This window comes from Mastacembelus armatus, chromosome 16 (genome assembly GCF_900324485.2).
Source record: "Mastacembelus armatus chromosome 16, fMasArm1.2, whole genome shotgun sequence".
In the NCBI taxonomy this organism is placed as follows: Eukaryota; Metazoa; Chordata; class Actinopteri; order Synbranchiformes; family Mastacembelidae; genus Mastacembelus; species Mastacembelus armatus.
This window is the reverse complement of record NC_046648.1, coordinates 11,817,613-11,845,198: the sequence shown is the minus strand read 5'-3', so window position 1 is coordinate 11,845,198 and position 27,586 is coordinate 11,817,613. Positions and strand designations below refer to the sequence as shown.

The 27,586-nt window shown below is 38.8% G+C and overlaps 1 protein-coding gene across 2 annotated transcripts in view; it reads right to left on the bottom strand.

Moving 5' to 3' along the window:
- The window catches only part of grik2 (glutamate receptor, ionotropic, kainate 2), a 278,051-nt gene that overhangs the window by 1,838 nt on the left and 248,627 nt on the right, over window positions 1–27,586 (bottom strand). Inside the window, exons 14-16 of one of the 2 annotated variants that reach the window (XM_026293759.1) lie at window positions 26,629–26,854; window positions 12,214–12,464; window positions 11,891–11,918 (exon numbers count right to left, since the gene is read on the bottom strand). In XM_026293759.1, the coding sequence (XP_026149544.1) occupies window positions 11,891–11,918; window positions 12,214–12,464; window positions 26,629–26,854 (505 nt within the window). The remainder of the gene's footprint in view (window positions 1–11,890; window positions 11,919–12,213; window positions 12,465–26,628; window positions 26,855–27,586) is intronic. The other variant, XM_026293760.1, reaches the window with a different exon arrangement.

Genomic DNA, 27,586 nt, shown 5'->3' with positions numbered 1-27,586 from the left:
TTCACAGAATAAATCAGTATGAACATGTACACTTGACAATTGACCAAACGTAATTTACTGATGAAGCTCCAGAAATAAAAAAAAAAAAAGAAAACTTGTGGAGAATAATTTATCATGTTTTGATATAACCAAAAGCAGATATTTAATTACAAAATGAAGTAAGCGCCACATGGCTGAACGTTCATTTCTTGCCTTTCTAAATTAAGTATGTGTCTATTACAATTATGACAGAATTCTTTTTCATCTAACAGCACTATCAACAGATCAATATATTTTCATGTTTTCTTCCATAATAGTAATCATTTTTCACCTTTTTTTATAAAAAGGTGAAATACAAATAGGACTTAGTGAATCATTGTGGTTTTGATTAAAACTGTTTCTTTGTTAAGGTTAAAGCAATTTTGTTGTCATGACTGCAATAATAACAAGGTTAAGGTTATGGAACAATTTACCTTAGCTGTCGACTTGAAAGAGGAAATGAACACTGGTCTCCTGTTAAAGTTTGATGTTTTGTTGACCTTTCCATCCACTCTGACCTCCTGTCTCTGTGGACTGTGTCACTCTATGACAAGTTGACCTGACATCTTTGAGTGTCCCTGGCTGTATAATTACCATGGCTGCTACAGGACCTGAATGTAAATGTATCTAATTTAATTTGCACTTGAAACTAGCATTGTTCTTCTTAGGAAACTTTTACAACCATTTCAGATAAATAAAAAATAATCTAAAGCAAATTTTAAATGGGGAAAAGACACTTCACTTTGTAACAAAACTTAATCACCTGGATTTGTACAGATTTTCATTTCAATAGTCCCCAGTAGTAGCACTGCATCAACGCACTGTGATTATTATATAGCCGAGCATCTGGACACCGGGAGTTTCACGGTAATACATAATTGGATGATTAAATGTATCCACAAACCGCTTAAACCATTAAAGAGAAAGTGATCTTCAACTGTGAATGCTGTACCAGACAGTTAAGTAAGTTCTCGCCTCATACAGTATAAAATAAGAATGTTCAAAATATTTGTACTGATGAGATTTTTGCTATTCACTATAAATAGAAATGCTTTCAATACTTAATCAAGAGAATCTTTGTTTAAGCTTAATAAAAAGATTCATATTTGGAAAGACTTGATTTTTTTAAAATTGTTTTTGTCCCCAATTATATGCTACTGTATTGCTGACAGAAGTGTGAATGTTGATATTAGATGATTCTGCAAAACCCTGGGTTAGGTTCAGTAACACTGCTGACTACCCACTGCAAACATATTTTTCTTACTACAGTAAAAACTTGTTTAAATAATGGTTAACGTTTGGCAGCAGGGTTGGACAAAGAACAGTACTTATTGCATTGTCACCAGACAGTACTGGACATAAATCGTTCCTTTCGGAATAGTCCAATATGAACATGGTACTAGGGAGTATGTTTATAATTCAAACACAGTGAAATAAGTTAGCTGCAAAGAGGCATTCACCCTCTCCTTGTAGTTTGTAAATCAGCTGAGAACATGCTCATATTTTTAGCATCAGGATGTTCATTCTCTTCATCAAGGAAGTGAATCACAACCAGCTGCTGTCAGTGTAAAATTACCATTCATGTAAAGGGTGACTAAGAGTGTATATACAGTAGCTGGATAATTGGAATACTTCATCTCTAGCCACTGTACTTCCTAACATTGAGAAATCAAATCAAATCAAAGAAACTCAGCCTAATCCTACAGAAGCGATATTCTCATTTAAATGTTTAAATCTAAATTGTTGTTAAAAACATGAACTGAACATATAGGAGTAGGGTTTTTTTTTATTATTAGCCATGCCAAGCCATAGTAACATATGTTTCCATTACAGCCTCACAGTAGAAGACAGCTGTGCTGGTGTTGTCGTCCTTAGTTGCAGCGCTGACTACAACCAAGCAGGTCAAGTCTGTGTCTCCACAAGCCTCAAAGCCACCACCATCATTCCAGTCCTGAAGAAATTGTCTCCCTCCTGCTTCAGTGACTACCTTACGGTTTCACTTACTCCCATCCTCATTAAGTGCTTCAAATGGCTAGTCATGCACCACATCAAGTCATTTAGCATGATCCTCTGATTATCAACACTGCTGCTGTGGAGAGGGTGAACAGCACCAAGTTTCTGGGTGTGCACCTCACAGAGAAAATCTCCTGGCCTGACAACACCACATCACTGGCTAAGAAAGCACAGCAGCGTCTCTACTTCCTCTGCAAACTGAGAAGAGCCAGAGCCCTGGCCCACATCATGTGCAACTTCTAAAGAGGTACTATCGAGAGCATCCTAACCAGCTGCATCACTGCATGGTATGGCGCATGCACTACATCCTGCCGCAAGACCCTCCAAAACATAGTGAGAGCAGATCATTGGTGTCTCTCTCCCCTCCCTATTTATAAATAAAGTCTAATTAACCAGATATAAACATGTTTTTTATTATTTGTACTAATGCACACCAGCACCAATGAGATTTACTGTGACCTTAGACATCAAAATGTTTGACACACTGTTTTGCATATACAATCAGCCTTTTAGGTTTAAAGTTTTTTCAATTGTACTAAAAACAGCATATGTATTTGTGTTACGTGAAATGTTGATGGTCAAGGCAAATTGTCTGGATCATTAGTGAGTTAGAAATGAATTAGATTATTGATCAAAAGGAGCAATGTGTTTTGAGGTAGATTTAATCACATATAGTAAATATGGCATCAAAAACACACAGTGCTACAAAAATCTCAGACCTACACCATTGTGTAGAACTAAATCTCTGCACAGACACAAATATGACAGGTATGTCTGCATTCTCAGTGAGCATGGTAAGTAGGTGTTCCGAGCCCATAGAACATCATCACTTATTGATGCACATCTCCTCAAACTGCAATCCTGTGTCACTGCATGCCCTGTTAAACTGCTGCGTCTTGAAGGTCTGTCTTCTCTTCTCCTAAAATAGTGTCTGAAACAACACCTGCAGCTGGGAATGAAACAGGCGCCCTCTCATAAATGCTAGTTTGAGCTAATATCACTAAGCAACGAACAAAGTGTTCAGTATTTGAAAGCCATGACTAGAATTGCAGCCCAGTACTTATATATTTACAGTACATGCGAGAGGGACAGAAACAGAATGAATGTGATTGGGTCTGAGGTCTTCCAGTGTGTATTACAATCAAGTAAAGGCTGTTTTAAGCACTTACTGCAAGGCTAACCTTATCATCGGTTCTGTGACCACTGATAATGTCATACATGGAAAAAGCAATACTGAAAATGCCACTGAAACCTGACACATTTTTGTAATGTCAGATGATATTGATTCAAAGCCGCTATTTTGACATTTTAACATCAAAGCCTATACCACTGATTCTGAGGCATGCATTAAATTAAACAAGTGTAACCACAGCTGATTGACTGCTGTTGCCTCAGATTTTAGGCCAGCATTTCACATGAATCTGTCTCACACTAACTGGCTGAGAGATAAGACATGCTCTGTATCGCTGTCACCTACAGTCACTGGTGAAATTTTTTATGCAACTATGTTAAAAAACCTCTCTACATTTCAGCTGTTTGAACCTTTCTAGTTATGTTTTAGTGATACTACATTTTGGTATTAAGTTAATTAAAATCCAGTATATATATATTTTGAAGTAAAATTAATACCAACATTATGTTGACTATTTTGTCATATTATGGTTTGAATTTCCAAAAATACCAAAAGAAACTGCTAACACACTGATTGCCAAAAATGTATATATTTGTTACATGTTTTTAAAATAATACAGTGGTGGTAATATTTATAAATAATGAGGAATTGTCCTTGAACAGTTTTCAATAGTAGCCCATTGTCATTCTTAAGGCTGTTAGAATTGTTATTATTTTCTATGGTTGGTTGTGCCTATATATGCATATGTATATTCAGATGTGTGTATAGCTATGTGTGTATAGTGATTTACAGCTTGCGCACAGCTCCTGTATGCATATGTGATCAGATCCAACACCTTGTGATCCTGGCTGAACTAGCAGCTCTGTAACTTGTGCTGATCATTGTCTGTTACTGAATCATTTACTCTTATTCACATTTTTTTCACTGTATCACTTTCGCAGATCTCAAGAGCTTCTGTTTTTGTTTTGTTGGTGTTTATCCAGGTATTTTTTAAACAGATTTTTAATGTTTTTGGATACACTCTCAAAATATTTCTGATTGGTCTGGATTTAAGAGCACAGACTTTGCAACAATCAGATTTTATCTGTGGTTTGAGCTTGTCAAGTACCTTTGGCTGAGGCTTTACAAATCATCAGTAAACAGCATTGCTTTACATACAAAAACTTTGTGGCTAGGTTTACAACAGCTTGTAGCATGGGTCAAAATGTTCATTGATTAAAAAATGGAACCAGTAGTGGGAAATGTAATGTTTTATGGAAAAGCAGCAACAGTGACATGGAGGCTATCAGTTACAATATGTTTGTTCAGTTTAGAGAATGTGCTTTTTAAAATCACAATGCTTTATTAATTGACTTTGCCACATGGAGGCACAGGAAATGACTGATACTCTCATCACAGTATCAAAATCCTGTGAAGTTGTTTTAATAATGCATTAGAAACAGTAGTTTGGGTAGTTCGAACAGACAGAGAGCAACACTAGCATTTGGGTTTATGTCAGACTACAGAAACAAACGAGCATGCTAGGAAACGTCAACTAAAAAGGTGCAGTCATGTTTGTGTTCAACAGTATGTATGCAACACTGTTTACATCACAATTGTTGATTAGTGGAGCTTTAATAGTGAAAAAGAATTGTTACAATCACATTTATATCATTTGTTGATTTTAAAATGCTACAAATATCTGATGCGTATCATATTAAACTGCCATTTCTGCTGTTAGTGCTGTTAGTATTTACTGCCTTGTGCTAATGCTGTTGTGTTGGGTCTGCAGCAAAACCGTGAAATGTCATTACATATATATTTTTTCACATGTATTTCTCATAGTGCACCTGCTGATTGTCCAAGCCATTCTGATACAGGCTTTTTATAGCTATTGATTCCCCCATCGCTGTACAATTAAATGGCATGCCAGTGTTTTCACCAGCAATGGCCTTATAGCTCCAGGCTTTAGGGAACACTGGGCCCACTCGGCGTGCACTCAGGGGACACATTGCCATCATGGCTGCCTGCTGGTGGCATGTAGGATTGATGGCGGCTGCTTAGGGTCATTGGATTACAGAGTTTTTATGATGCTGAGCAATCAGTCGCAGCTGTAGTGCCGCATGGCACAGTGGGATAGCTCAGAGGAAGGGCCTGCCTTCTTTGAGAAGAATTGAAAGGTTGTAAATCTGACGCTGAGAGCAGACGTTGAAAAGAAAAAGGTGCATTTAGTCTGTGTGATTATTTACACAGGCCCGATCATACAAATGAATAATGGTTAATAAAACTGTATACCATGAATACATTTCCAGGGGGATAATATTGCTTTAATCTCATTCTGTACGAATTTTATAGGTGCCGAAACCCAAATATAATCACAAGTAGATTATTTATCAAATACACGTTTAGTAGGTAAATATTAATATGGAACAGATTTGATTTAAGAGAAGAAGCTTTGGGCTATTCTTGGTTTTCTCTATGTCCGACATAGAAAGGTCCCTCACCTGTGAGAATAAACTAATGGGCTCTGTTTAGCTTGAATGGAGGAGGAACAGATGCTGTGATGCAGATGGAATGGAGTATGGCTGTGCTTTAATTCTCTGTTTACTCTGCATCCCTGGCCCCCGATAGGCAGTAAATGACTAGCTACTATGAGGGTTTCTCTAATCTGTGAGTTCCTCTGAGCTGTCACCCACATTTGGTGCAGTGCTTCCTCCATTTTTTTTTCAGTGGAAAAACTGTTTCCTGATTATTGTTCTTATGTTAAATGTGTTTGTCTCTCTGTCTTACCCTATATGCATATTTTCTGTGTGTATGTAAAGCTTTGAACACTACAAAATACCCTTGATTAAAACATGTTCACAACAAGACTTTGACTACCGACTTAATTTTTGTCATAAATCTGTCAAAAGGCTTAAAAGAGTGGATTACGTGTTTCTAAATTAAATTTACATGTGAGGAAAAAGTGATGTTTCTTGCCATTTCCAAGCTCTTGACACTTTTCTCCATGATACAGAGTCACTAAAGTTAAAATTTCAAAAGGAATTTCATTAAAGAAAAAAACATTTGTGATGACATTAGATTGTGTATTTGTGCATGTACTGACGATGTTTTTCACCGTATCCGTAGTGGATAAATCTGAAAACTCACAGTATAGTTATTTTTGAAAATGTTCATGAGGATGCACATTAACAGCATTATCAGATTTATCCATATGAAGATGAGGTCAAGTGCTGCAAAGGGTGGACTGACATGCTTATGTTTATTTAACCCATGTTCCATATATGATGACCTGAGGAACTTACATAGTTGTTATGTATCTTTAGTTTCAACTTGAGAACTTGATGCAAGTGCTGTGTCATTGGGGGAATGTTGTTTAAGTTAAAGTGGAGTATAATCCAGGAAATACAAATGCACTTATTTAATAACCCTAATCATTCAATATTAATAGTATCATTGCTGCCTTGTGCTGACAGAATTAAAAAAACATGTCAGCAGTGGTGTTATTGTTATCACTGAACAAAATGCAATGTTTAGCAGACACAAATTTTGGCAAACAGCTACATTATTTGTTATCTCCTTTTGAATGGATGGGCCCAGTGTGTGTTATGAAAATTGGATTCAGGTATGGGATGCATCTACAGATTCCAGGTGGTTATTTGACTCCACCCATTGAGATTTAGCTCATCCACTAATTCTGTGTTCAGTTAAAAAAAACAACAAACAAACAAAAAAAAAAACTCCAATCTGCCTGGCCGGCTACCTGAATAATCCGATTTTTCCTTTTAGCACAGACAACACTACATGCACATGTGTATGTGTGCATCCATATTCATGCAAGAATGTGTGTGTTGTTGTTGCTGTGCTGATGAGATGGGTTCCTCACATGCAGCTGGCGGTCGCTGCACCACGAAAGTCAGGTTAGTCTGCAGCAGACTCAGCAGCAGGCAGGATGAGAGGAAACAGCAGCAGGAGGAGGAGCAGAGGGAGGAGGAGGAAAGGGAGAAGGAAGCAGAGGAGAAACTGGGAGGGGGACAGGAAAGGAGAGAAAGGAGCAGGAGGTGGAGAAGGAGGAAGGGGACAACCATGGTAATCATGGAAATCTGACAGACTAGCATGGAGATGACAAAGATATGCTCCAATGAAAATCTATGAGGCATGTGATTTATAAAATATGAAGTCCAGTTTTTCAATTTACTGTAAGTTAAATTAGCAAGCATACTTTCCTTAAGTATATTTCAACACCCTGTCATCTAATGCACTCTCTCATTTGCCTACACTGTAATCATTTCTTTGAAAAGGACATTCTAAGAGCAGAGGTTAATATCGCCAAAATAGCCAAACCCATAGGCAGTCAAAACTTTAAAAGCAATAACAGACTAACAATAGAAAAGACAAATTCTGAGAATCTGATTTTCTTTTTTGCCCTCTATACCACTGAGAATACTGGCATAGATTTCATACATAAATGTCCAGGATGTGTTTACAGTAGCCTAGCAAGTGCAAAGGTCAGCAGGACAAAGCTGCTAGCGTTGCTCCTTCAGAAGTGAGAAAGGGCATATTGCAGGAACTTTAAAGCTGTAGCGCTAACATTTTGTGTCTAGTTGAGTTCAATTTTTAAAAAAAAGAAATACAAAAAAAACAATAAAAAAACAAAACTAAACTGTAAAAAAATACCTGTTATGTCAGTGTTCATTATAAGTCACAGCAAGGTCTTATCTCAGGCTTTCTCAGGCTTTATGATGTCTCTGTAGAGTTTCACTCAAAATCAGCTGTATGTCTCTACCCAAGCTGCTTTATATCCCTTTTACTTAGTATATAAACTATAAATACAACTACAAATACAGCTTACAGTCCAGTAAAAGCCTATTTAATTTAGTTTCAATGTAAAATATCACCTTTTTCTGCTATATACCATTTTGCACTAGGCTACACTAGACAGTTCCCAGAGCTAACTGTACCTTTGTACTGGGTGCACAGTAATCAAATTGTGCATTTTGGAGGATGAATAAGTCACCCTTTAGCAACGGTGATGGAATATGCTGAAATAATACAAAGAGAAGGCGTTTCAGACAAAGAAAATGAAAAAAAAAAATCATAGTAGATTAATCCAAATCACAAATCTGCAGAGGTTTATAGTTTGTAAAGTTATCAAATGTTTATTAATATTTTTATTAATTTTTTTACAAGTGTATATTTTCTTCTTACAACGCTCTCATCGTATGGTATTACCATCTGTTCAGTAAATGCAGTATTCTCATGAACACATACTTATGGTTTTAATGTGTATTTGACCTTTAAAAAACTGTTTCCCTAGACAGTATGGCTCATCCCATTATATAGATGACAAGCTGCTATTTTTGCTCCTTTGTAATGTTAGAGAACAGAAGTAATTCTAAAATACAAATTCCAGGGTGTGCACTTTTAAGCATGTAACACAACACAAGAGATGCTTAGAACCATATATATATAGATATATATATATATCTATATATATATATATATAGATATATATATATACACATATATGTGTGTTATTTTCACAGATTAGCCCAATATTAATATCAATATTTTGACTGTATTAATTAAGTTAGACTCATATATTGGTTTTCAAGAACTGGCCTTTTGCAATATCTATATCTAAACATTTAAATAAATACATTTAAATATCTTTCAGTCAGTCTGAACCACAATTTGCTGTGATAACTAGGTTCCAAACTGACTACAACTGTAGCATACTGAGGAGAACTGAAAGCCAATGCCACTTTTCTCTTATTTTGCAAATGATTATGATATAAATGTTTTAGGATTTCATGTTAAATATAGCTACCATTTCAAGCCAACAATACTCTATATCTCCTTTTGCTGCATAGGTACTAAGCTCTTTAGGGAAAATTTTGCCAATTTTCAACATTGGAGGGGAGGGGGGCTACGTACTCAGCTTTTGATTACAGATGCAAATATTGATTGTGTGCCAACTGGAATCATCCAATTAATTAATTAATTAATTATGGTTAATCTTAACCAAGTGTCTGTCCATGATGGGCAAGTCTGGACCACAGCTATACAGTTATATACAGTGCCAGCATTCAATACCAAAGGAAGGAGCGTGCTCTATATGTAGTAAAGAAGGATGTAATAATGTGGAGGTTTAACAGTTAATGTCATGAGTGTTTCCTATGCTTAACTACACCCTAAACATGGTTTATTATTTGCTATAACCATGATGTATATCTAAAGTACCTTAACAATACCACAGCTACGTGTGGATAATTGCAGTCACAGAGACAACTAACATTAGCTCAGACCAGCCTTAAAAATTCTTAGTTACATATGGTTTTAGTTAATAGTTATATATTGGTCAAACCCAATTTTATTCTGGTACAGTGATTGTTTTGTGTAAATACTAAGCAAATCTCTGTGTAATCTCAAGCAAATGAGACAGTGTCAATTATTGTAGACTTATTGTGCATGAGCTCTAATTATAGGCATTCCACATAGCACAGTGCATGACACAATACAATGTGGCATTTGTGCATGAAAGAAGAGTGTAACCAGTTCATTGTGAATACATGGCTTAAAGTAGGGTGGTGGGTTGTAGATCGAATGAGGAAACTTGACTCTATAAAATAGATTGTCTACTTTGTATTTGTGAGGTACCTGTTGGCTATATCCATTGTATTTGTCTTATCAAACTTAACATATTTGACGATACTGTATATGCTCCATTACAACCTGATGTTCTCACACATTATATTGCTAGACAAACCTTCTATCAAGTTTGTGATAACAGGCCATGGATATTAATATTCAAATAAAATGAATATGTTTTGAGTTGAATTATTGATAGTTATAGATTGAACTCTTTAAAAAAACAACATGTTGAATTTAGATGAATTACCTGATTACCCTTATGGATAATTCAAATTTAAATCTAAAGGTAAAAAGTGCACTACTTATAAGAATATTGAGATGTCATCTCAGCAGGTATTTTAACTGTGAATGATTACCTAAACAAATCTGAGAGAATACCAATGGAAATCACATATGAAAGTTCTTGTCAGTGGTCACCCATTTTGAATTGTAATCTTGTTGCCATTGTAGTGAGTTATTATAACAAGAGCACCAACTAATGTACACCTAAAAGCCTTATTGCATGGCATACGTTACACAGACATCTGCATACATGTAATGCATCCCATAAGACAAGGCTGACAAGGTTACATAATGCATGCCTAGGGCTGGTAGCCTTATCTTAGACTGTAATGTGGGGCAGTGAGTAAAGTCCTCCTTGCATCTAATAATAGTTAGAATGCTGTTTAGGAGGCAAAGGTTGCAAGTCATGATCATAAAAGTGATAAAATAACCTTATTAATCCTGGTTAGGATGTTTTTTGTACATTATAATGTATTATTACTTGAACACTGTACTTTCAATCTCATAGGCTCTTAATCTGTATGTGTGTTAGTATTTTATATGTATGTCTATATTAATATATATGCGTGTTTCAGGCATGGTCACTTAACAGAATGACACAACAGGAGTGACTTGTCAATAGAGTCACTGGGCCTAGCTGAAACACTGTACAATCAATACAATCAAATGCTGAAGGAAGCTGTCCAGGATAAGTACTGTACAGCTCTGGAAAGTGGAATGAATGTTTCTCTCCCCCAGTGAGAAGTTATTACTTTTAAATCTGGTAACTGCCCTTGAAAATTCATGGTATATATTTTCAAGGCCCTCGATGTCCTTGCATATCTATGGCAATTAAAAAGAAAAATTATATGAACTATAGGTGTTACATATTTTTTTGGTTAAATGGGGACCTTGTATGGTTATTTTATACATATTAGCTTTAGTGAACTGGCTTCTCCAGTAAGAATCTGGAATTTCACCAGGAAGCAGTTTAGCTATTGACCAACATACTGCAGCATATAATGCTCAATTGCTTTATTGTCTATCTTGCAGATCCCGGCCAGCGAGTCCATGTGGGCCCCATTAGGGTTAAGTTTGGGCTGCAAATATGGGTCCCAAGTGGGCCCCATATGTGGGCACCTGCGTTTGCCCATATGGGTTCAAGTAGGTTCTGACTAGACTTCTTGTGTGGCCCAACATGTGCTGTGTTGACCAACATGTATGGGCCACCGTGGAAACTGCAAACAAACCCACCATATTTGTAGCCCAAACTTAACCCTTACGCGGCCCACATGGACATGCTGGCTAGGATATTGCATATAAATAATTCATTCATTACTGCCATTTTGTCTGCTAATGCATCAATTATTCACTGCCACAATGTTTGCTGGGAAGCTCCAATCAAACAACACGGTCCTATGTTGTGTTCGTGTAGAGAAATGGTTATTTATGACCTACATGCAACAGATGTGAACAGGAACAACAGTAATACTGTAAGCAGGATGCCACTTTGCTGAGTGGAAATAGTAGCAGAAGTGGGGGAGGTGTGTGTTAGTAATTGTGCGGTGGAAGCCATGGGTAGCAGAGCAAACCCTCATAATGTGCCTGTTATCCAACTCTGTATTACTGCCAGCCCTAGACATGTTTCATTAAACTGCTCTTAGTGTTCCTATTCCCTTCGGAGTGTCAGAAAAAAAAACACAGTGCAGTAGTTTTGGAAAGTTTTAGATCATGTTAAATTACAATAAAAACGTTTCTGGAGTTTCTCTTGAGGTCATTTGAGATGGTGGTTAAAGTCTAGCTTGGATCCATGGTGACAGCAGAATTCCTCACGTTTCTTATCTTGATGTCGCCATTGGGCCTATGTGAATAAATGCAAAGAAACCAACCCTTATCTCACTGCATATGATATAGCACTGTAATTAAAGTGTCAGTTTCGACAAATTGGCAGATGACCTTTTTAGGTTATGTATTAGGAAATATTAAAGTAGATATATTTAGCATATTTTTCCGATTTTATTAGCATTTATAAATTTATTTGTCTTTGCCATTACCCGAGACTGCCTTTTCATGGCACATTTGGTTGTGGTAAGAAATTCTGCTATCATTGCTTTAAATAAAGCAGAGAAGGATTTGAGAAGTAAAGTATGTTTTACCTTTTCAAGTTGTGCATTCTGTTTGGACTTGTAGAGAAACTCTCCCACTGCCACGAACACAGACAGGACAAGTCCAGCGGCTAGGACGATGAAGATCCCCCCAATGTTCTGCACCCCAAGAGCGCTTGCCTCCTTGCTCTCCTCCTCTGGGCAGCCGTTTCCTCTCCACCACTTCTCCTTCATCATGTGCAGCTTCCCTTCCTCCTGGAGCTGCAGGATGGCAATAGTGATCTTATCTCTGTACGGAGAGCCTAAAGGACCAAAAGACATGAGATCACTAAAGGACCAAAAGACATGAGATCACTGTAAGCTACCAACATGAACTGAATCAATACCTTCATCTAACCTGTAAGTGGAGAATACTGCTTGCCACGTTTAAGTGACAACGTATAATCAATTTAGATATGATCAGTAGCTGAAGTGCACTCCCATCCATCCATCCATTTTCTATACCCGCTTATTCCTGTAACCAGGGTCATGGGGATCTGCTGGAGCCTATCCCAGCTTTCTTTTGGGTGGAAGGCAGGGGTACAGCCTAGACAGGTCACCAGTCCATCACAAGGCCACATATAGACACAAAGACAAACAACCACAGACACTCACACTCACTCCTATAGGCAATTTAGAGTCACCAATCAACCTAACATGTATGTTTTTTGGGCTGTGAGAGGAAACAGGAGTATCTGGAGTAAACCCACGCAAGCACGGGGAGAACATGCAAACTCCACACAGAAAGGCTGGGTTGCGAACCCAAGACCTTCTTGCTGAGTACTAACCACTCAGCCACCATGCTGCCCTGAAGTACCTTACATGAATATTCCTAGATGATGTCAGTCTGAGTCTGTGGTGGCAAGAAGGTGTTTAACTGCAGGTGAATGGTGTTTAACTGCAAAATATTGCTAAAAAAATTGCTTCAAATAATTAACAGAAGGTGTTAGATGTGCTTTCTTTACTTTTATTCTTGACTATGTAAGTATTTTTATATATTTTGTATTGTATATATTTCAGGTTGTCAAGGTCTCTTGTCCTGCTGTATGTTTCTACTACTGGAAAGCACTTTGTGTGTCTGTGGTTCCAAAATTAGAATCACATTTCAGTGAAAATTTAATACATTTCAGTCTGTATTTCACTTAATTTTATTGTATATGTTTAACATTGTGAAATATTAATGCCTAATAACTAATAAACCTAAAAGATATCTATGTCCAAGCTGTACTCCACCTCCTGCCCAGTGTCAGCTGGGATTGGCTGAAGCTCATTCTAACTGTATAACTGTCTAATTAAAACCAGTTGCCATGTTTAATCTGCGGTAATGTTTTCACTGTGAGTCGTTTCCTTGCCTTATTAAGTTAATGTCCCCAATGTGAGCCTTTAAATGTTCCTTTCTGCCCATTTGAGTGTCCAATAAATTCCCACTCCCCAGCAACCCCGATACCCCTCCACCCTCATTTCTCCACTCGGGTAAAATACTGCAGCACATCCTCCTGTACAAAACATATGGGGGTTATGGGACCCACACCCCAGCTCCCTACTGATCAAAACCAGATCCCTGTCAAAATCCTTGATTAAAGCTGAAAGGTAAGACCTTGTAAAATATATAAAGATGAAAAAATCCTGGCAAATAGCCTGCTAAAGCCTATACACCTCAATCGGAATGTTAATGCAGCTTGAATTATTAAAAATAAAAAAACAAAACAAATAACATCTATTATTGCAAACACTTGGAATGAACTCTCCTTGGAGAACTATGTGGGAAATATGTTTCGATTAGAAAACATTATCAGTTGGTTTGTCTTGGTGGAGTAGTAATCCCTGTGATTGGTAGTTGGCATGCATAGGCAGTTTGGCAACAGTATTATGTAGAGGGCCCAAAAGACACAAAATGGTGACAATAATAAGCTGCGCTCCCCTGCTGCACTAGAGCTTTGAGCTGCCCTCAGCCTTGTGACAGTGTGACTGCAGTCACAAGGCCATATTCACACTCTTTAACATCTCTTCTGTTGTTCATCTTTGCCCAAGGGCTTCTGGTATCTGACTTTTTATTTCAGTGCAAGCTTGCCAGCATGTTTCAAAAGCATCTATCACCATGGTGATGGCAAGCATGAATCACACTCTGGTCCTTGTTATTCATTGTCATCTACAGTAGATACCTTCCTTTCAGCTCTGGTGCAGAACAACAAGCCAATGTGTGTCACATTATTCACTCATTACAACAAAGAAAGAGGCAGCCTTGAATCTGGGCCAGCTGTGATATCATGGGCTGGATAAACATGAGCAGTGTGTCATACAGTGAAGACCTGGGCTGCACTGTGCCAGTCTTGTTTTTGGCAAGTTTTGTAACTCACATTAACATAAGCATGAACTGGGTAAACAATCTGATGCCTTCTGATGACTGGGGTGAAAATAGCACAGCTATGTTTCCTTTGTAAAGGGATATCTGATTAGAATTGTAAAATACAGTGCATTCAAAAAGAATTCAGACCCCCTTCACTTTTTGCAGTTTTGTGATGCTGGAGCCTGATACTACAATTTTGTAAAATAATTTTTCTCTCATTAATCCATACTCAGTTCTCTATAATGACAAAAGTGAAAACAGAATTTTAGAAATGTTTGTTAATTTATTAAAAAGGAAAAACTGAAGGGATGGGCGTGGACCCCTCCTTTGTTTACTAGTTCACAGATTACCTGACAGAAAGGCCATACTTTGAGGAGTGCAGAGGCTTGATAAAATCCTTCAGTGACTGGAGTCACAGAAACTGCCTGCTACTGAACACCTCTAAAACCAAGAAAATGCTAGTGGATTCTCAAAGGTCTAAGCCTCATCTTTGTCCAGTCAACATCTGTGGTGCAGACATTTAAGTGGTATCAGCCGACAAATATCTTGGTGTACATCTGGAGAATAAGTTGCACTGGTCACTGAACACAGATATCCTATAAAAAAGGCAGACTTTTCCTCCTAAGATGGCTTAGGTCCTTTGACATCCGCAGGATGATGCTGCACATGTTTTACCAAACTATGGTAGCAAGTGTGCTGTTTTATGCTGCAGTCTGCTGGGGAGGTAGCATAAAGCACAAGAATGCAAGGCAGCTGGACAAACTGGTGTAAAAAGCTGGTTCAGTGACTAAGACTGGACTCACTGGAGGCTGTGGTGGAGAGATGCACATAGAAACTGCAATACAAGACTACCTGGGTTTCCCTTTGGGGATGAATGAAGTTTATCTTATCTTATCTTATCCTATAAAGTAATTATATTTAATTTTCAATTCCATTCATTTGTATAGCACCAAATCATTAATTTATTATTCTTTTCTCTCTCCTCTATCCACTCGAACCTGTTGAGGAAGGTGGTCGCCCCAACTGAGCCTGGTTCTGCTGGAGGTTTCTTAGGGAGTTTTTCCTCTCCACTGTGACCAAGTGCTTGCTCATAAGGGATTTGTTGGGTTTTGTTTTTGTTTTTGTAAAGTAACTTGAGATGATTGGATTGTGATTTTGCGCTATACAAATAAAAAATTAATTTAAAAATTTAAAATTGAAATCACATTAAATTCATCTCAAGGTCATTCAGTGGTTTTACTTTGTTTCTACATTGTAGAGGTTGTGGTAGCTGTGTTGTTTAAGTGCACAACGAATAAATCGCCAACAGTGTAACCAGCAATGCACCCCCCACTGCAGTACACCTTCTGCTCGATGCTTCATGATAAGAACTACACAGATGCAATTCTTCTTTACAGATGACTTCTCTGTGTCTCACAAAGACATGGTGGTTGAACTTGTCAGACCAAAGTACAGATTTCCACTGAAATAATGTTTATTTTTTGTATTTTTTGGCCCAGCCAATTCTTTTCTTCAAAGTGTTTTGTTGCAGCTGTTTGACCACGAAGGCATAAGTCAGAGACTTCTCTGAACATTAAATAGAACTCTGGGAAGCATGGATGCGAGCTATAATCTGAGGTACTGTACCGTTACTTAGTGATTTCTAAGGCTGATACATCTAATTTACATTTCCTCTACATAAGACATAATCAGGTCTCCTTTTTCTCATGTAAACCAGTTCTATTATTATTATTATAATTTTTGTTGGTTTGAGGGACTTTAAGTCACTTTCAAAATGATTTAAATTTTCTCGGCTCCATATCTTAAAGTAATGATGTTGCATCAAACTTGTTAATGGACTAAGTTCTGAAACCGATTAAGACGTCAAGAATAGTGTTAAACGCTGTCAACAAGACAAACAAGTGACTCCTTTGAAAAATTTAAAAGATATTTGGATTTGTTTAATATGTGTTTGGTTAATGGATTCTAGGGGAAAGTTTAATGAGGAAGATCTCTTCCCTCACATTCTGCCTGTTCCGCAGCAGCAAAGTGAGATATTCCTGACATCACCATATCTGACTAGTGATCTTTCTGCCTGTGTTCCTATCAATCACCAGCTGCCATTCTTTAAATCTTTAAGATCTGTCCATCTTTCATATCAGCTTATCCCTAATGAAAATATTTCATATCTCTGGACTCTAATCTCTTAAAATCTTGAATCTTGAAAAAGTACATACATGCAGTTCAACAAGAGATTTAATGCAAGTAAATAACAGTATGTTAATATGTATGTACTTTTTTGGCCTCATTACTTTGTCTTGAGTCTCTGCTAGTTTAGAGGGTTTTTTTTTTTTTTTTTTCAGATTCAACAAATGCTGTACTGTATTCTGTGTTAACTACTCAGGCACTTTTTTCCCCCTTTTTCATTCCCTTTTTTTACAACAGCTGTTTTCAGTGTTTCCTTTAAGTTAAGCTAAATTGCAACATATTAATCATATAGAATAGTATCAATCTTATAAAATAGTATCACTAATGCAATTGTAGCACAGTTGTGCTGTAGTTTGGTATGTGTAACAGAATTATCAGTAGTGGTCTCCAGCTTAACCCTCTGGGGTCATGACTATTCATCCTCAGACACACCCTCTTGCATATGGCCTTTCTGGACAAAAAGTGTCTTAGAAAATTTAAATCAGTGTATTGTTTTCTGTGAATGTGTGAACAAGATGACATTCACAGCACTCTGAAGTAAACACTTTAGCCTACAACATGCTGGTCTCCAAAGTCTTGTGAACCAATGTTCTGTTTGTGTTTTATGGTCTTATTTCAGTGAGTAAAAAATTGTAGTTTTTCACTAACCATGCATAAACACTTTTTTCTCAAAAACACAATAATGTATAAACTTGCTGCTCATATATTATTGTAGCCAATTTTGTGCTGATGACAGTGTTATCAGACTTTAGACATTAATATGTTTAAAAAACACTGAAAAAAGCACAAATGTCAGGACATGTCAAAATTTGTCCAGGCCCCAAAAACCCCCTCAGACCCCAGAGGGTTAAATAAAGGTTTGCAACGGTAAACAGATATGGTTTGGGATTTGATGGCACACCATGCTGCTTTGAGACTGTACAGCACCATCAAGTACACTAAACTAAGTAAGTGAAACAAATTAGAGAAAAAACCCTGTGATCATACATTTTCATGGTTTTATACATTCACACCACTAATCTGTGAAAAAAAAAACATACAAGGGGAGGGAGATACAGCTGAATCTTTTTCCCACAGTTGATTTTGAGGAAAGAATCACCAGTTTACCCATAGATAAAGAACAAGCCATTAACATGTCCAGACTACATGCAAAAAGTACAGCCTGTTTATTTTTACTTCCACTGCCACTGTGATTGTGTGTTATTGTATTTAATTGTGCTGTTTGTTGTATGGTGTGCTGTATACTGCATTGAATGAAATGTCCTGAACATATACTGTATTTTATGTCCTGTAATCTGACTCAGATGTCAGGTAAATGTTTGACATTGGTAGTGGAAACTGTCAGTGTACCTGATAGACAGATATTATATAGATGTATAGATATATGATTGCAGATGCTTTCATTAATTAGTGAGTTTAGGTCATCCATCTATCCATCCATCCTCTATACCCACTTATTCCTAACCAGGGTCATGGGGATCTACTGGAGCCTATCCCAGCTCTCTTTGGGTGAAAGGCAGGGGTACACCCTGGACACCCAGTCCATGGCAGGGCCAAACAAAGATAAACAACTCCCACACTCACATTCACTCCTATTGGTAATTTTGAGTCACAATTAACCTGACATACATGTTTTTGGACTGTGGGACGAAACCGGAGTACCCAGAGTAAACCCACGCAAGCACAGAGAGAACATGCAAACTCCAGACAGAAAGGTCCTTTTCTCAAGTTACTTTTGAATAGATTATGTCTGTGTGATTAGGGTAAAATATACAAAAATAGGCTTGAGACCATCCATAAACCATCCATCTATCAATTATCCATACCCACTTATTCCTAACCAGGGTCACAGGGATCTACTGGAGCCTATCCCAGCTCTCTTTGGGTGAAAGGCAGGGGTACACCCTGGACAGGTCACCAGTACATCACATAGACTCCTTACCAAAATTTTAAAGATGAGTTAGGAACTCTGAGGATACTCTTAGAAACTCTATGAATACAGCCTCAGGTTCCCTTAAGTGTACCATTTTTTGTGTATTTGTGTGAAATAAGATTTGGGTTAGGTGACATTACATGTCCCTAGAGCCAGTTTCAGCATCCAGGGATCGGGACGCCAAGGTCCCCGTCCTCGACCACTGCCCGATCCACTATGCACCGGCCCCTTATGGATCCTCCTGCGTGTGGTGGGTCCACAGAAGGGCGGCCCCACATTGCTCTTTCAGGCTTTGCCCGGCTGGGCCCCATGGGGGGAGAACCAGCCCCCAGGCGCTCGCCTCCGGGCCCGAACCCCAGGCCTGGCTCCAGGGTGGGGCCCCGGCTTCGCCATGCTGGGCGACGTCACGGTCCTCAGTTGTCGCTCCATAAAAGGTCACTGAACCGCTCTTAGTCTGGTCCGTCACCTAGGACCTGTTTGCCTTGGGAGACCCTGCCAGGGGCATATAGCCCTGGACAACATAGCTCCTAGGATCATACGGGCACTCAAACCCCTCCACCACGATAAGGTGGCGGTTCAAGGAACCGGTCTCTGTACAAATGGAGCAGAAGCTTGGTTCGCATTGCCGGTAGTAAGTCAGACCTGTTCCCAGTGCACGTTGGACTCCGGTAGGGCTGCCCTTTGTCACCGGTTCTGTTCATTACTTTTATGGACAGAATTTCTAGGCGCAGCCAGGGGCCGGAGGGAGTCCATTTCGGGGACCACAGGATTTCATCTCTGCTTTTTGCAGATGATGTTGTCCTGTTGGCTCCATCAAGCCAGGATCTCCAGCGTGTGCTGGGGCGGTTTGCAACCGAGTGTGAAGCGGCTGGGATTAGAATCAGCACCTTCAAGTCCGAGGCCATGGTACTCAACCGGAAAAAGATGGCTTGCCATCTCCAGGCCAGGGGAGAGATCCTGCCTCAAGTGGAGGAGTTTAAGTATCTCGGGGGCCTTGTTCACGAGTGAGGGAAGGATAGAACGCGAGATTGACAGACGGATCGGCGCATCGGCAGCAGTAATGTGGTCGGTGTACTGGTCCGTTGTGGTGAAGAAGGGTGGATGGAGGTCAATCTACGTTCCTACTCTCACCTATGGTCATGAGGTCTGGGTCATGACCGGAAGAACAAGATCGCGGATACAAGCGGTTGAACTGAGCTTCCTCCGCAGGGTGGCCGGGCGCTCCCTTAGAGATAGGGTAGGAGCTCGGTCACCCGGGAGGAGCTCGGAGTAGAGCCGCTGCTCCTCCACATCGAGAGGAGTCAGTTGAGGTGGCTTGGGCATCTGTTTCAGATGCCTCCTGGGCGCCTCCCTGGGGAAGTGTTCCGGGCATGTCCCACCGGGAGGAGGCCCCGGGGAAGACCCAGGACACGCTGGAGGGACTATGTTTCCCAGCTGGCCTGGGAACGCCTCGGTGTCCCCCCAGAAGAGCTGGAGGAAGTGTCCAGGGAGAAGGAAGTCTGGGTATCCCTGATTTGGCTACTGCCCCCGCGACCTGGCCCCGGATAAGCGGAAGAAGATGGATGGATGGATGGAAGATTTGGGTTTCTTGTTAGCATTGGGAAAATAATGTAAAAAAAATCTCTTCTATTTAAGCACAACTTTTTACAATATGTTGTTTTTTGATATTTGACCTTTGTTCCAAATGTTTGTATGAAATGTTTGCGCAAAGTTAGATTTTTTTTCCCAGTGTGCTGCAAGCTTACCCTCTCCTAGTTTTGTGTACTGTATTCTTGAGTATTCAGTGTGGTTTCCTGTTCAGGTATCTAAGGGGAGTGTAGTCAAGCTGCATTACACACAACCAAAAACTGAGAAAGCTGTGGTGTTTTTACAGTTGAACTGATTTGGTTGTATACGAGTGTTTTTATTAACTAATGTGTTCTAGTACTGTCATAATTCTGAATGTATGTTAAATATAATAATATATAACCTATATGAAAATATAATTTATGAAATTAAATAGTTGTTTGCATTTAGTATACATATATGTTATTTATGGCCATTTACTTTATTGATAGTTTGATTATAACACACACACACACATATATATATTAACACTTTGGTAAACATAGTGTAGTGTACTGCAATATATTACTGTATATTGTATTGACTAGAAAGTTTTGCTAAACTTGTCAGTGCTAAACATAATATCTTCATTTGTGAGTTGAAAAAAGGCCCTGGGCTGTGTGCCAATGAAAAGGGTGCTTAATCTATCAATTTAAGGTCAAGGTCAAAGTCAAGGTAAACTTTATTATCCCAGAGGGGCAATTTGTTTTGCAGGCAGCAGTGCATAAAACACGCAATATGTAACACAATGTTACAATAACCACACACATACACATACAACATCAACATCAACATTCATTAGAGAGTGGTGAGCAAAGTGACAGGCCATGCTGAATCCAGAATAAGACATATGGATGTAATCTGCCAAATCAAAGCAGAATATTAGAACAATGATTCCTAATGCACTGTCTCTTAATAAAAAAATAGAAGACAGAGAAGAACCTGGAGTGAAATATGCTGCAATGCCTCTGCAGAGAGATTTTTTTTCCACCTCTAATGACTAGGAAAAAACTAAAAAAAAACAAACAAACTAATTAATTATTGTTAATCATTCATTAATTAGTTTTTAAATTAATTATACAATTATACAAATTGGTAAGCATTATAGAGTTATGAATGTAATATAAATGTATTAGATCCATGATTTCAGTTTCTTCTTACCAAAAGTTTGCCCAAAGAAATTTCCACTAGAGCCCTTTCTAACAAAATATAATGTATAAACTTGGGTACTCGCAACACATTTGATTTCTGTCTCCTGACTACAATTGCAACTCAGAAAAGCACTCAGAAATTGAATTACTCAGAAAAGCAATGTGGCTACACATGATGTAATTAGTGTGTCTGTTAGACTAGTTTCTCTTTCAAATAAGCCAGATGCCAAAATGTGTAGGTGCTGCTACACTGTGAGCTGCTGGATAAGAGTTTAGGTTTCTACAGTTCCCACTAGAAACATCATTCTAGTGAACTCATCTGTTGAGGATCACGCAACCTAAGAGAAAGTTGTTGCTTATGTCTCTTCTTCATTGGAAAGAAATTGCAATGGCTCATGGTCAGACTACACTAACCATAAAAACATCTTGATGGTGCCTGATGGCTAAATAATACTCATATCTCTTTTTCTGTTTTTTCTTTTTTTCCAGGTTTTCTTGTGTACCTTATATCAAATACAAATATTTCCCTCTTTCAGTGTACCTCATCAGTCACTGGTTCTCTTGTACTGAAAAACAAGACATAAAACATATACTGATTAAGTTTTACAAACAGTGGTAAATGTTTTTAAATGCACGGTCTTCTAGAGAATGAATGCCCTGTTACTACATCTTTATTCTGTGTGAGTTCTCTGCCTCTGCTCTGCTCTCTATCACATACAGTCTACATCCCAGAGTTTGGTAGACAGTGAATGCATTTAGTGTGTTTAGTTTTGGGGTTTAGGTAAGTCACTGCAGGTGATTTATTTATTTATTTGCTCATTTTTTTATTTTACTGAAATGTATTTTGGACCCTTTGTATTTATAAGGTGAAAATAAAGTGGTCAGCTGATGACTAAAGGGACAGCAGCCATTGTAGAGACTAATGAGGCCTAATCAAGCTAAATGAAGACTGATAGTCATCAGGGAGAAAGACAGAGAAAGGGAGGATGAAGAATCATGAGACTACAGTCACTGAAAAAGAGGAGACAGCAGCTGCAAAAGCTGTCTGTATACAATAGGGAACTAAAATTTATACAGCCAATGACTCCATTTATTGACCTATTGGAAATACACACACTATCAAAAAACACATAAATATTGCAAATGATTACAATAATTTCACAGAATATCTTCATCAGCCTTAGAGGTAATCTAGTGTTGACTTAGTTTTAACCTTTGACAGGACCGAATATGTTTGGGGCTGAGCTCAAAATAACTGGGGGTGAAGCCTTGAATCATTATGCCTAACTATGCCACTGATAACATAATCAGGAAGTACCAATGTTCCAGGTCCAATGCAAACCACACATATCCAAGCCATAACAGAGCACAATACTACTGGGTCATTTACTATATTCTTGAGAACTGCAGCCTGGCCTATCTGTATTACCAAGGAGTAGTTTGCATCTTGTGGTGAATCCTTTGAGGTTTTGGTCATGATGTTTTCTCTTGAATTTTGACAGGAAAATGCACAGTTAGGTCCATAAGTATCTAGACAATGAGAGAATTTTTGTAACTGTGTCTCATTGCCACAGTGGATTTGAAATGAAGGCATTGAGAGGCTGTTTTAAGTGTGGAATTTCAGCTTTAATATAGGTGCTCAACAGTATATGTACAGGCTAACATGAAATTATATATGATTATTACATATGGTAAAAGGCACTAAAATTATAAGTTTAGTAATTGAAACAGTTATGACTGCATGTGAATGACTACGCAAACACCACTCCTTTGTCGAGCATTAAACTTATGTGGAGCACAAGCTGCCACAGGCAAGCACTGAATCTTCATTCCCTTCATTCTCTTAAGCCTCCTTCCATTCTCTCAGTGACACTCAGTCATATGTATAATATGAATAAATGTATAAACTGTTATACAGAACTCAGTAAAGTATTTGAAGTCTTTATGCTGTAGTCAAGTATGCAGTCACATAGGAAAATGCATACCCGCACAAAGAGTAGCAACCCTTCATAAAGAGCACATCAGTCAGGAAATGCAATCACCCAAGGCAAATACAGCCTACCTCCACTGTTTTCACACACAGCTAAACAGTCACTCAAATTACCTTCTATGGCTGACCAGCAGAGCATACACAAACAACAGCAGACGACCTTGACAACAGAGTGTCCCAGAGGACATCTAACTGATTTGTCAGGAAGATAGAGCTAGTGGCAGTCCTCTATCTTACATAGAGGGAGATGTTTGGAGGCAGATATTGTCAAAATGTCCGTTGTAAAAGAATAACAATCTACAACCATGCAAACCATGTAAACTTTCAGGTAGAGGTGTTCAGCTAAATGCTGATGTCAGCATCTTAGTATGCTTAGCACTGTACACAAATTGCCACATATACTGAATGTCATAATTATATATGAGGTTGACCTGATGATGGCAACATATGAAAATCACTACAACCACACAGATTAAACTTGTAGGGCCGACAAAATACCTCTACTAAATTTCATAGCATACCATCCAACAGTTACCAAACCATTTTACTCAAAACCAAAAATTAAGGTGCTAGAGGAAAAGCCAGGGGACCACCAGAGTCTTTCAGACAGCTGCTGGGGAACTGAATATCTGTACAAAATTTCACAGCAATCCAATAGATGATTGGATTTTTCAGTCTTGAACAAAGTGGTGAACGCACGGATCGACATTGCCATACAGTAGCTAGACACACAGTACCAGTAGTCAGTTGGCATGGGGCTTAAAGCAACACTATGTAGATTTTCAACCTTAAAATACTCTTATTATTACATTATTTCAGTGGTAGAACAACTCTTAACCCGATGAATTCAAAAAAACAAAAACAGGAAACAAAAAAACAAATCTCTAGAACTGCCTTCTTTCACCTGTGCAACATTGCCAAAATTAGGAACATCCTGTCTCAAAATGACGCAGAAAAACTAGTCCATGCATTTGTTACCTCAAGGCTAGATTACTGTAACTCTGGATGTCCCAGTATCTCCATAAAAAGCCTCCAGTTAATCCAGAATGCTGCAAACACAGTCCTGACAGGAACTAGGAAGAGAGATAATATTTCTCCTATATTAGCTGCACTTCATTGGCTCCCTGTAAAATACAGAATAGAAGGCTAGACCTTGACAAAGCATATAGGTAGGGCTGGCTTCAGGCAACCCTGAATCTTCCCTTAGTTATGCTGCTATAGGCCTAGACTGCCCAAGGACCATCGGTGCACTGAGCTCCCCTACCCTAACCCCCCCCCCCTTTCCTCCCACCTCACATGTATATTCCACCATTGAATGTCACTAACCTTGTGCTCTCTCTCTCCCCTAGTTTGTGCTCTCTCCCTCTCTCTCTGTTTTCCTTCTCTGTATCTTCTGCAGGTGTCTCTGGAGCTGTATATCGCTGATGTGCAGTTACTGGCCCCACCAACCTGCAGTGTCTATTTGTTGTTTATTGTTGCTGTTCTTTTCTCTCTGCTCTATCCACTCACCCCAACCGGTCGAGGCAGATGGCCGCCCAAACTGAACTGGAGGTTTTTTCTTCCGTTAAAGGGAGTTTTTCCTCTCCACTTTCACCAAGTGCTTGCTCATAAGGGATTTGTTGGGTTTTTAATTTTAGTTATTGTAAAGTGCCTTGAGATGATTTGTATTGTGATTTGGCGCTAAACAAATAAAATTGAATTGAATTGAATGTGCAGTTACTGGCCCCATCAACCTGCAGTGTCTATTTGTTGTTTATTGTTACTGTTCTTTTCTCTTTCCTCTATCCACTCACCCCAACAGGTCGAGGCAGATGGCTGCCCAAACTGAGCCCGGTTCTGCTGGAGGTTTTTTCTTCCATTAAAGAGAGTATTTCCTCTCTACTGCCGCCACGTGCTTGCTCATAAGGGATTTGTTGGGTTTTTTCTTTTTTTTGTAAAGTGCCTTGAGATGATTGAATTGTGATTTGGCGCTATACAAATAAAACTGAATTGAGTTGAATTGATGTGAATTTGCATTCAATCATACCGTTGGGTGGCAGTCGTGTCCTAATGGATAAAGAGTCAGACTTGACGTGGGTTTGAGTCTCAGGACCAGCAGGAATTGTCGGTTGGATGGAGTGAATAGCCAGCACTCTCTCCACCTTCAATACCACAATTGAGGTGAGATCCTTGAGCAAGGCACCAAACCCCCAACTGCTCCCTGGGCGTTGCAGCAATGGCTGCCCACTGCTCCAGGTGTGTGTGCGTGTTCACTGCTGTGTGTGTGCACTTTGGGTGGGTAATGCAATTTCCCCACTGTGGGACTAATAAGGGTAAATAACTTAACTTAACTTAAGTTGACCGACAGCTATAATTCTGCAGGTGCTAACCTGAGTTTTTCTTCCCATTGTGATTGTAACAGGGGTATGACAATCTGCTGTGGCGTCTCACTGTCAACACTTGCCCATCTACAGTGTAATGTCGCACCTCTATTCATGCCTCTATTTTTAATTCTGTGTTCTAATGCCTGTTGCAAGTAGCCCCAGGATTTTCCCTGCTCCACGTTAATTACCCTCTGGGATATAGCACAGTGAACACACACCAAAATCAAAGTTTACAAAGCTTTTAGACAGCAAAAACAGAGTTAATGATCGACACAGTAACATCAAAGTAGGATCATATTTTTCTTTCATTAGTTGATTCTCATGCTACTACTACAAGGGATGACTGTAAGTTATTACCATTTTCTGGTGAAGAACAGAAGAATAAAAAAGACCCAGACACATAAAATATTGTGAAATAATAATGAGGCCTGGATTGCAAGCAGGTTTGCAAGTTTCTCATGTACATGCATGAGAAACAATATTACATAGGGTTGTGTTTTGTTTACACACAAAAAGAAAAACATATTTCCTAAACCATCAAGTACACCTACATATAAAGTTTGCTACAGCAAAAATTTGCAGGAAATATGGCGTGTCACTGAATTTGTTGCAATCAGTGCATTAAAGCTTTTAAGCTTAAAACACACACACACCTAATGAACGTAAATTAAGCAAAACCTGCAACACATGAGTTGTATGACAGTGTAAACCTATGACAGTAAAGACCATGGTTTTCAAAGAAGACAGTTTAGTCCTGTTGCCTGCCACAGTGTCTCTCATTGGAACATTTCAAACTGTAACCAGCTTATGTTTTGTTTCAGCATAGTGTATGGTAATTGTAGCATACATACCCATTGGCGTGCCAACCCCATACGCTTTGGAGTCAATGAGGCCTCCGATCTGGGTGAGGTTGCAGTTACGCTGTGTGACAAACTCGATAGTTGTGGATTCCATGAGGAATGCGTAGTCTGAGGTAAGCACACGGTGAATTCCTTCCTCGATACTCTTCACCATCACTGAGTGCCTCCGACTGCTCATGAATTCCCACATCTTATCATACGTGGAGATCTTTGTTTTCTGTGAGGAGACATGGACCATCATAGACAGTAAGAAGAGAAATCTGAACTACTTAGATATGGACCAACCTAAAGCTATAGTACACTGTGTTTTGATGAATGGTTGGACACCAATAAAGAATTATTTCTGTTTCATCACTTATATCATTCTGAGGAACTAAAAGAAACAATGACAGACAGAGAACTCTCATTTAAATGTTGCAGTAGTGTGCAGCTCTATCAAAGCCTGAAAACCTATTTACTTTCAATTACTTTCCAAACTTTCATTAGGAAAAATGCTATTTGCTTCAGCAGTATTTACTCCACCAGCGCTCTATGCTTTATCTCTTCCTAAGTCATTATCGCTTGAGAGAGTAATATAGGTTGAAACATTTGAAAGCTCTAAACAGCAGCAGTACACTTTTATGGCATTTGTACATCTCTGATGTCTGTGCTGCTGCAATCACCTATAGTTAGGAACAGCAGCGGTGTTCACAGTGGCAGTGTGCCTTACTTTCTACACCTGTAATCACTGAGAAAAATCCAAGAGCACATTACTCTCCAGGGGAGCAGATTTGAAGGCATTTTTGAAGCCATTTGAAACCTAATTAAGTCACATCTTCAAGGTCCTGCCCGCCATTATTGTGTGTAATGACTTTTTGTGGCTGGTCGATATTTTAGATCAACTGGGTGATTTGCGGAGTGCCTATCAGAATCTTTCAGAGTCACCCTTGACAAATCAGGCGATTGAGCA